The 11218-nt window shown below is 47.9% G+C and overlaps 1 protein-coding gene across 1 annotated transcript in view; it reads left to right on the top strand.

The window, feature by feature from the left end:
• The first annotated feature begins 997 nt into the window (after positions 1–997).
• The window catches only part of PARP1 (poly(ADP-ribose) polymerase 1), a 40401-nt gene continuing 30180 nt past the window's right edge, over positions 998–11218 (top strand). Inside the window, exons 1-2 of the mRNA XM_043923453.1 lie at positions 998–1313; positions 6780–6945. Of these exons, the coding sequence (XP_043779388.1) occupies positions 1194–1313; positions 6780–6945 (286 nt within the window). The 5' untranslated portion in view covers positions 998–1193. The remainder of the gene's footprint in view (positions 1314–6779; positions 6946–11218) is intronic.

The following is an 11218-nucleotide window of genomic DNA, read 5'->3' as shown; positions in this document are numbered from 1 at the left end:
AAAAAAAGATGTACAACTTAAGAGTTTTGAGTTACATTTTATTTGGGGCAAAATGAGGACTGCAGGCTGGGAGGCAGCATCTCAGCTAGGTCTGAGCCACTGCTCCAAAGCAGCAGTGGGGGAAAGTCAATATATAAGGTTTTGGTGAAGGAGGAGTTCACTGCCATGAAACACTCAACTTACAAAAGGTTTTTGTTAGTCATGAGGATCTGATGTCACCATGAAGGGATTTAGTGCGTCTCTAGATATGAGGAGATGTAAGAATTGAGATCATAAAATCTGTTCCTAAACACATCCAACTATCTAAAGACCTGTCCCATCAGAGTCCCTGGAGCACAGAGTGCCCCTCACTCCACCCTGCACTCCCTCAGGGTTGTTGAAGGTCAACAGCTTTAGCAGCATGGGCTTCAATCTCTGTAGAGGCAGATGGCAAATGCCTTTGTTGTTGTCACTGGCAATGCTCTTGGTAAGTGCCAATTTGTAATTTACATCCCAAACAACTGTAAAGTGATATTAAAGTGCTGTGATAACTATTGCTGAGACTCCCAAAGTTTGTATCCATGCATTAAAATTCATATGAAGGCGATGCTAGATTTCTGTTAGTATTCGGTTCCAATGGTCCGCGGACTGCAGTCAAACCTGGGCCGAGAGCCTGCCCAGGTCCTTTGGCTGCCAAAGGCCTTTCCCCAGCCAGTCCAGTCCCTTCCAGATCTGGAAGCCCTCAACGGAGAGGGAACACATGCATTAAAAAGCGACAAGGGTGGAATCAGTTGTGAGGACACTTAAGCCTTCCTGGGGACAAACAGTTAAAGGGGACAAATGGTGAAACCCCGTCCTTCCCAGAGCTGCAGGCAAGGGGTGAGCCTGACCTCTGCCCTCAGCATCCCGGAGGGAGGTCGCGCAGCCGCAGGCGTCGGGGAGCTACCGCCCCGCCCCCGGCCGGCAGGGGGCGCGCGCGCGCGCCGGCGGCCCCGCCCCGTGCGCACTGGCGCCGGGGCGTGCCCGCCGCCAGGCATCAGCAATCTATCGGGAGCGGCGGGTGGCCTGCGCGGCGTGTTCGGAGGCGGCGGCGGCGACGGTTCTAGGCGCTTAGCCGCCTGTGGCTAGCGGATCGGTGGGTGAGGCGGCAGTAGCAGAAGCGGGTCTCCAGGTCGCGGCGTCGGGCTCCCGGAGCAGTAAGCGGCAGGAAAAGGATGGCGGAGTCTTCAGACAAGGTCTACCGGGTCGAGTACGCCAAGAGCGGGCGCGCGTCTTGCAAGAAATGCAAAGAGAGCATCCCCAAGGACTCGATCCGGATGGCCTTCATGGTGCAGGTGCGGGCGGAAGGGGCGCTTTGTGCGCAGCCGGGCCTTCGCGCGTCCGAGGAGGGTGGGGGGAGGGCCGGCCCGGAGCCATGGGCCTGGCCGACCGCTCCCAGCCAGCGCGGGGCCTGCGGGCACAGCTGCTATCGCGGGACGAGCCCGCCGGGAGGACCCTTCTTCCGTCAGGTTTTGCTGATCTTGCAGGAAAAGCCCGGGAAATACGGTCTGCAGCCGGTGGGACCTTTTACTTTGTGAAAATGAGCCACTTCTATCCTTTTCTGGGTTTATTTTTATTGCCGTTCGCTTCGGGAAGGAAACTGACTCGTGGTTTTTTGAAGCTAGTCTGGTTTTGACCTACCTTGTTTTGGAAGATATTTGTCCTACATTGACGGTGGCCACTGGCAAGTGACGATTTGGATTTTTTTTTTTTAATCTATTTTTGGCTATCATTTCAACAACCGCTCATTTTTTTTAATTATGCAAAACTATGCAAGTCGATGTCATTTCAGTACAGTGCGTTCACTTTTGGCTTACGCTATGGTTTAACATTTTCCCCCAAACTTTTCAAGTTCACAGAATGTTGTCTTTTAGCTATCTGGTTTGAGTAAGAGTGGTTCCTGGGGATTCTCATCTGGGCTTCTTAATAGGGTCAAGATTCTCTCCGGTGGTCCCGGAGGCTTCCGAGCAGGCCAGAGGGGTGTTGGAGTGAGGTGGTGTGTCTGGAGAACCCTCCCAGGGCAGAGAGATTCCTGCCTCTTTCAGCTTCCAAAAGCTCCCGTCTGTCTGTGTAATTCTAGTTCCCACCTGCCCTGTCCTCCCCACCCCAACCAAGGTAAAGCTTTTGTCCAAGCTTAGTGCTCATGGTCAAGATGGCTTAATTTTCCCTCCACGGGTGAAGCGGTAAGGTATTTTAGGAATGACTAGATGGTATTGCTGCATTTGCGGTAGTTAGGTGGTGGAGGGGAATGGGTACTAGTGTGTACTTAGGCTATCTCATTTCATAATATTGTTACCGAGTCCCAGCTCAATCTGCTTACTGCCCGACAGGCTAATTGAAGCAAGGAATACTAACTTTATTATTTGGAAAGCCAACTGACCGAGAAAATGGCAGACTGTTGTCTTTAAATCAGCTGTCTTGTTGGGATCTGGATGCCCGCTTCTTTTATAGGACACAGAGGGGAAGGAGTTGAGAAAGTAAAGATCATTTTCTTGCAAATCTCTCCCAAAATGGCCAACCTTAGGGAGGGGAAAGAAAGAAACTGAAGTTGCTTAGTCGTGTCGAACTCTGAAACCCCATGTACTGTAATCTGCCAGGCTCCTCCGTCCATGGGATTTTCCAGGCAAGAATACTGGAGTGGGTTGCCATTTCCTTCTCCAGGGGATCTTCCCAACCCAGGGATCGAAACCGGGTCCCCCGCACTGCAGGCAGATTCTTTACCATCTGATCCACCAGGGAAGCCCTTAGAGAGGGGATATGTATGTTAATCTCTTTAGACAGAGAGGTAGGGTGCCCAGAGGCAGGTTATTATATATGGTTACAATAACAAGAGCAATGAAAAACAAAGGTTAAAGTCCAATAAACAGATCCTGATCCATCTGGGAGTTAGAATTAGCAACAGTTTGTCACTTCTTAGGTGGCACTAGTGGTAAAGAACCTGTCTGCCAATGCAGGAGACCTGAGAGATGCAGGTTTGATCCCTGGGTTGGGAAGATCCCCTGGAGAAGGAAATGGCAACACACTCCAGTATTTTTGCCTGGGAAATTACGTGGACAGAGGAGCCTGGCGGGCTCCAACAATATGACAGGGATTGGCATTGTCATCTTAGTATCATTCTCAGGGTCACCTAGCTCACTACCCAACACTTATCACTTAGTAAACACTCACTGAACACCAGTTAGGTTCTAGGCATGGTGTTAGGTACCAGGGGTGCAAGGACAGACTCCATTTCTGGGAGCTCCCAATTTGGTTAAAGGGGTGATGACTGGTAAACATTGCTCTGCTGGGGTGGGTGCCACCTGATGGAGCTGTGCCCTTGGCATGGTGGGTGCCAAATTGGAGCTCACCACAGAAGTGGCAGAAAGTTAAGGATGGAGAAGTAGACGAGGCCTACTATTTGAGGAGCCTTATCGCCCCCAGAAGCGTCTTTTCATTTCATCCTAACGTTTGGGTGGCTGGCTGATCTCATGAAGTCCCCATTAGTGCAGGGGCTCTTAACCTGGAGTCTGTGGGATGGCACATAGAACTCGAGAGGTCCATGAGTTTCAATGAGAAAAGATTCCTGTCTTCCCTGGACTTCGGTTACAATTCATTACTTCCTACAGTTATGAATGTAAGCCACAAAGCAAAGGCACATTAACAGTAACTGCAGTTTTTGTCATCAGTAGTAGTTTTTTTCATATCATTTATAGTTGTTGGGGATTTTTTAAATAACCATTTATACTCATCTCAACAAGATTGTGGGCTTCCCTGGTAGCTCAGATGGCAAAGAATCCCCCTTCAGTGTGGGAGACCTGGGTTCAATCCGTGGGTCGGGAAGATCCCCTGGAGGAGGGCATGGCAACCCATTCCAGTATTCCTGCCTGGAGAATCCTCATGGACAGAGGAGCCTGGCAGCCTACAGCCTCTCGGGTCACAAAGGATCGGGCATGACTGAACAACTAAGCATGGCATGACGTGGCAACAATATTAAAGTGAAAGAGTCGTGTCCGACTCTTTGCGACCCCGTGGACTGTAGCCCACCAGGCTTCTCCATCCATGGAATTTTCTAGGCAAGAGTACTGGAGTGGGTTGCCATTTCCTTCTCCAGAAAGATTACAGTAGTTGTTAGCAATAAGATTATAGTAGTTATTGAAGTGGGTACTGTATCTTGTTATTTAATGCTTTAAAGTTTGGAGTGAAGGGCAGGGAAGCCTGGCGTGCTGCAGTCCATGGGGTTGCAAAGAGTCAGACTGAGCGACTTGTAGATTACTGTATCCCAGCAAACTTTTTTAATGTTTTCATAATTATTTCAATACCATTGATTTCCTTTGTGAACTTACGTATTTTATTGTGCATTTAAAAATGTTACTCTGAGAAAGGGACGTCATCCATAGGCTTCACTGGACAGTCAGAGAGGACCCTGTTCTCCTGGGACGCGGGTGAGCAGTGAAGAGGCTGGTTGGCTCTAGTCCAGGCAGTTGCACTGAGTAATCGCTTCCTAAACTAAACAAAGTCTAACATTCTGGGCTCTCCTTCTGCTTACTTGGTAGTGAAGGAAATTTTTGTTATTAAAATTAAGTGTGATTTTTCTCTAATGGTAATTGAGGGTGGAGTTTTAACACAAACGTTTTGTAGGTCCTGTAGGCTGAGCTGGTTCTTCCCCCACCCGCTTTGGATTTAAATACCTTCTTTTACATTTGTGTGGGAGGATTGTTCTCAGAGTATCAAATACCTGATACTTTAGCTGGCAGGCCCTGGGACAGCCTGGAGGGAAATGAACCCAACCTTGGTGTTCTTGGAAGGGCCTGCAGGAAACAGCTTGGTGACTTTCCTCACGGTAACAGTTGTTTTGCATTCTCTGGGCTAGGCTGGCCCTGGTGTCGCCTCTTTTTATGGCCCATTTCTCAGGAAGCAGCCTGAGAGTGGCTGGGTAAGGACCCTGGTGCATGGTGGGCACTCATGTTTGCTGAGTCTCCAGCCAAGGATTTCACTCCTTACTGGAGCTGGGCGGCTGCCTGGTGAGGCAGTAGTCTTGTGACCTTGGTCTGGTTACTTTCCTGCCATCTCATCCTCAGTCCTGAGTTCTTAAGTATAAGGCTTTGCGTTGATCAAGGGTTCTTTCCTCTGGAGGGAGACCAGCGGCCTCGACAGTCCCGGAGTTTGTGCTGAGTATACCCTGGTGGAGGCTTTGCATGTTTGGCACTGTGCCGGTGGTTGGAGACACAGCACTCAGGCCAAAGTTAAAAGGAGCAAGTGTGGGGGCCTCAGAGAGCCAGAAGAAATTGTGGCCGTAGGTTCCGGTGGGGGTGGGGGTAGAGCCATGAGCCAGAGGCCCCCTCTCTGCACCTAGAGGAGGCTTAGCGAGGGTTTCCAGGGCAGGCAGAGCCAGGTCAAGGCCACTGCAGATGCTGTCACAAGACGTCCAGGTGCTTAAGGATATATTGGCTGCCTTGGTGAACATTTGAAAGCCAGGACACAAGTCTGTTCTTGAATGCCATTTGTTGTCTGGTTGTGGGTGGGGAGGGCTGTCTTGGAGGGAGCATCTTTCCCACAGCAGGAGTCCCTCCATCCTTCCTTTCTTCCTCTTCCCTCCAGACCTGGGGCACCCCACAAATGCTCTGAGTGCCTGCCGTGACTGTGCTGGCAAGACAGGCATCGCTTGGCGCCTCTCTGGCAGCTCCAGACCTGATGCAGGACACAGATCTTGATCAAATAATAACCCAAATGGATCTTCTTAACTCTGGGGAGCTATGGGAAGGGGCGTCTGTCATGGGACCTGAGGAAGTGCTGTTGGCTCTGGTTAGAGCTGGGGATGCCAGGGGACAGCCATAGCTTCTGTGCCCCAGCCGTTAACTGTATTTTATTCAGTGCTGTCGATAGAACCCAGAGAGAGGCTGCTCACCTAGTAGGAGAGGCCGGTTGGGAGAGCTTGTCCCTGCTTTTCCTGAGCACTTTCCGAGTCTGCATGACTCCATCCTCAACGTTCTGTTTGGTGTTTATTTTTAACGCAGTTTTATGCCATCTGCTTGACATTTAGATTTATGTCCTATCAAAGCAGATGTTTGGGGCCTTCAGTCAGAACCGTTCGTATATTTTTAAGTACCTCTTCCTGCCGAGCGACGTAGAGCAGTGTAGTGGAAAGACCTGGGGCTGAGTCATCTGTCTGACCCCACCCCCATGAGACCGCGAAATGGGGGTGCTGGCTCCTCAGAGACAGCTGCGGGGAGTCCCATGGTGGCTGGTGGGCAGCAGGGTCCCTCCAGCTCCTGGGGGTGGGGCGCCCCCCTGCCGGTCCCTTGCAGTCTCCCTCATCGAAGTCCTTCATTCCGTGCACATCTGCGTGGCTGCTGCCAGCATGACACTTCTCTGACATCTGCTCAGCCCGGCGCTTATCGGGGACTCATTCCCCATTGTCCTAAGTGCACAGAGCCCTGGGGGCCATGCGGGTCCTGGCAATGGTGGGGTCTCTTCTGCTTGGGGGGCCACGGGAAGCAGGACTGGCATCTCCTGTACCCTCACCAGCTCTGAGCTGAGTCTGCGACTGAAATGCAGTGGCAAGTTTGGTGACCACGCTCAGGGCTGAGCTAAAAGCTGAAGTGCCGGTCAGCCCCCCGGGATGTCCTGGTGCCCGTCCCCAGGGCAGGCAAGGCAGCTTCCTCAGCTGAGGGGTGGGTGGCGTCCTCTGTTTACAGATAAGCAGGGCGGTTTGGGATGTCTGGTGCTGAGGGCCACGCCCGAGGCTCCCAGCTCTTTTTCCGCCTCTGATTCCGCCCTTCTAGTCGCCCATGTTCGATGGGAAAATCCCGCATTGGCACCACCTCTCCTGCTTCTGGAAGGTCGGCCACTCCATCTGGCACCCTGATGTCGAGGTGGATGGGTTCTCCGAGCTCCGCTGGGATGACCAGCAGAAGATCAAGAAGATGGCCGAGACTGGAGGAGCGACAGGTGTGTGCGCAGTGGGGAGGCGCGGGGGTCGCCCCAACCCTGGAGCCAGAGGCCCGTTCTGTGAGAGCAGAGAGTAGGCCCTTCGGCTCACTCTCCCGTTACTCCAGCAGCATCTCGGTGACCCAGAGTTGTCCTGTTGGGTGCAGGGTATGTTACTTCCAGATGCTTGACATGTAGCCTTTAAATTTGCTGTGGTTGTTATTTACTAGCCCCTCTTTTAGCGTAGTTTCAGGTTCACAGCACAATTAAGCAAAAAGTATGGAACGTGGAGAGTTTCCACAGAGGCATGACCTCTGCCACCATCAGCTTCTCCCAGCAGCTGAAGCTACGTTGACACATCGGTTCATCCAAAGTCCAGAGTTTATATTAGCCATCAGTCGTGGTGGTGTACATCTTTCCTGTAAGGGTTTGGGCAAATGTATAATGACTTATATCCTTCATTATAATGTCATTCAGAGTATTTCCATCCCTCTGTAAAATTCCTCTGCATTCTACCTGTTCATCCCTCCATCTCCCAACCCCTGGCAACCACTAATGTTTTTCCTATCTCCATAGTTTCATCTTTTCTAGAATATTGTGTCATTAGAATCATACAGTATGTAACCTTTTCAAATTAGCTTATCTCACTCAGTAGTATACATTTAAGGTTCCTGCATATCTTGTCACAGGTTGATAACATTTCTTAGGGGCACTAAATATTCTGGAAGTACTGGGGCACTAAATGTCTGGAAGTACCACAGTTTATCCCTTCACCTACTGAAGGACACCCCAGGTGCTTCCAGTTCTGGCAATTATGAATAAAACTACTATAAATGTCCCCATGCAGGGTTCTGTGTGGACATAAGTTTTTTAATTGGTTGGATAAATACTAAATATCAAGGCACACAGTTGCTGGATTGTATGGTTAAGAGTATCTTTAGACAGCAAGCTTCTTCCAAAGTGGCCAGACCATTACATTCCTACCAGTAATGAGCAAGAGTTCCTGTTACTCCATGTCCTTACCAATGTTTGTTACCAGTGTTTTGGATTTTGGCAAGCTAATAGGTTTGTAGTGGTATCTTGTTTTAATTTGCAATTCCCTAGTACCATATGGGCAAAGCTAACACAGTTCTGCTAAGAGAATGCACTGGTCATAGCAGACACTCTTTTTCAACAACATAAGAGACACTTTACACATGGGTAACACCAAATGGTCAAAACCAAAATCAGATTGATTACATTCTTTGTGGCCAAAGATGGAGAAGCTGTATATGTCAGCAAAAATGAGACCTGGAGCTGACTGTGGCTCAGATCATCAGCTCCTTATAGCAAAATTCAGGCTTAAATTAAAGCGAGAAAAACCACTAGGCCAGTACAATCTAAATCAAATCTCCTATGATTATATAGTGGAGGTGATGAATAGATTCAAGGGATTAGATCTAGTAAACAGAGTGCCTGAAGAACTATGGACAGAGGTTCATAATATTGTACAGGAGGCAGTGAACAAAACCATCCCAAAGAAAAAGAAATGCAAGACGGCACAGTGGTTTTCTCAGAAGGCTTTACAAATAGCTGAGGAAAGAAGAGAAGCGAAAAGCAAGGGAGAAGGGGAACGGTATACCCAACTGAGTGTAGAGTTCAAGAGAATAGCAGGGAGAGATCAGAGGGCCTTCTTCAGTGAACAGTGCAAAGAAATAGAAGAAAACAACAGAAGAGAAAAGACTAGAGTGCCCCTCAAGAAAATTGGAAATAGCAATGGAACATTTCATCCAAAGATGGGCACAATAATGGACAGAAACATAAAGACCTAATAGAAGCATAAGAGATCAAGAAGAGATGGCAAGAATACACAGAAGAACTGGACAAAAAAGATCTTAATGACCTGGATAACCACAATGGTGTGGTCACTCACCCAGAGCCAGACATTCTGGAGTGTACAGTCAAGTGGGCGTTAGGAAGCACTGCTGCCAGTAAAGCTAGTGGAGGTGATAGAATTCCAGCAGAGCTGTTTAAAATCCTAAAAGATGATGCTGTTAAAGTGCTGCACCCAGTATGTCAGCAAATTTGGAAAACCCAACAGTGACCTCAGGACTGACCCAATTCCCAAGAAGGACAGTACTAAAGAATGTTGCAACTACTGGACAGTTGCACACATCTCCCATGCTAGTAAGGTTATGCTCAAAATCCTTCAACCTTCCACATTACGTGAACCGAGAACGTCCAGATGTTCAAGTTGGGTTTAGAAAAGGCAGAGGAACCAGAGGTTAAAATGCCAGCACTCATGGATCATAGAGAAAGCGAGGGAGTTCCAAAAAAAATCTACCTCTGTTTCACTGGCTATGCTAAAGCCATTGACTTTGTGGTTCATAACTGTGGAAAACTCTTAAAGAGATGGGAATACCAGACCATCTTACCTGTCTCCTGAGAAACCTCTATGCAGGTCAAGAAGCAACAGTTAGAATCTTATATGGAACAACTGACTGGTTCAAAATTGAGAAAGCAGTATGATAAGTCTGGTTATTATCTCCCTGTTTGTTTAACTTATATCCAGAGCACAGCATGCAAAATGCCAGAGTGGATGAGTTATAAACTGGAATCAAGATTGCCGGGAGAAATATCAACAACCTCAGATATGTAGATGATACCACTTTAATGGCAGAAAGCGAAAAGAAACTCAGCCTTTTGAGGGTAAAAGAGGTGAGTGAAAAAGCTGGCTTAAAACTCAACATTCAGAAACAAAGATCATGGCATCCAGTCCCACCACTTCATGGCAAATAGAAGGGGACAAGGTGGAAGCAGTGACAGATTTCCTTTTCTTGGGCTTCAAAATCACTGTGGACGGTGACTGTAGCCATGAAATTAGAAAACAGTTGCTTCTTGAAGACAGGAAAGTTACAGCAAACGTAGACAGTGTATTAAAAAGCAAAGACATCACTTTGCCAACAAAAGTTTGTATAGTCAAAGCTGTAGTCTTTTTTTAGTAGCCGTGTATGTATGCGAGAGTTGGGCCATAAAGAAAGCAGAGTGCCGAAGAATTGATGCTTTCAAGTTGATGCTGGAGAATATTCTTGAGAGTCCCTTGGACAACAGGAAGGTCAAACCATTCAATCCTAAAGGAAATCAACCCTGAGTACTCATTGGAAGGACTGATGCTGAAGCTGAAGCTCCGTTACTTTGGCTACCTGATGCAAAGAGCCGACTCATTGGAAAAATCCCTGATGCTGGGAAAAATTGAAGGCAGCAGGAGAAGAGGGCAACAGCGGATGAGATAGTTGGATGGCATCACTGATTCAATGGACATGAACTTGGGAAAACTCCAGGAGATGATGAGAGACAGGGAGGCCTGGCATGCTGCAGCCCATGGGGTCACAGAGAATCAGAAACAACTTGGCAATTGAATAACAAGAAGTACCATGTGATTTTGAGCATCTTTTCACTTTGTTTTATTGAGTTCATCGTATAGTTTGGACAGCAGTCCTTTATCAGATATGTCTTTTGCAAATATTTCCTCTCAGTCGGTGGCTTATATTTTTTATTCTCTTGGTGCTATCTTTCACAGAGTAGACATTTTTGTTTTTAATAAAGTCTAGCTTATCAATGATTTATTTTATGTACTGGGTCTGGTACTGTCTAAAAAGTTACGCCAGGGGCTTCCCTGGCAGTACAGTGGTTGAGACTCCAATGCAGGAGACTTAAGAAACACAGGTTCAGTCCCTGGGTCGGGAAGATCCCCTGGAGGAGGAAATGGCAACCCACTCCAGTATTCTTGCCTGGCGAATCCCATGGACAGAGGAGCCCTGGCAGGCTCCTGGAAGTCCATAAGGTCACACAGAGTCAGCCACGACTGAAGCAGCTTAGCACCATACCCAAGGTCATCTAGATTTTCTCCCATGTTATTTTCTAGAAGTTTTATAGTTTTATGTTTAATCAATACATTTAAGTCTGTGATCCATTTTGAGTTAATATTTGTGACAGGTGTAATCTGTCTAGATTAAATTTTTTTTGCACGTATATGTCCTATTGTCCCAGCACCACTTGTTGAAAAAGCTGTCCTCCGCTGTGTTAATTTGCTCCTTTACCAAACATCAAGTGACTGTATCTGTGTGGCTTCTGGACTGTGTTCTGGCATATTTATCGATTTGTGTATTTCACCAGTATCACACTGGCTTGACTATATAGCTTTATAATGAGTCTTGTTACGCAGTGTCAGTTCCCTGACTTTGTTCCTCTTCAATAATGTGTTGGCTATTCTGGGTCTCCTGCCTCTCCATAAAGATGCCTTTAAATTTTAAAT

Source organism: Cervus elaphus, chromosome 14, assembly GCF_910594005.1.
Source record: "Cervus elaphus chromosome 14, mCerEla1.1, whole genome shotgun sequence".
NCBI lineage: Eukaryota > Metazoa > Chordata > Mammalia > Artiodactyla > Cervidae > Cervus > Cervus elaphus.
This window is presented reverse-complemented; position numbering and strand designations above follow the sequence as displayed.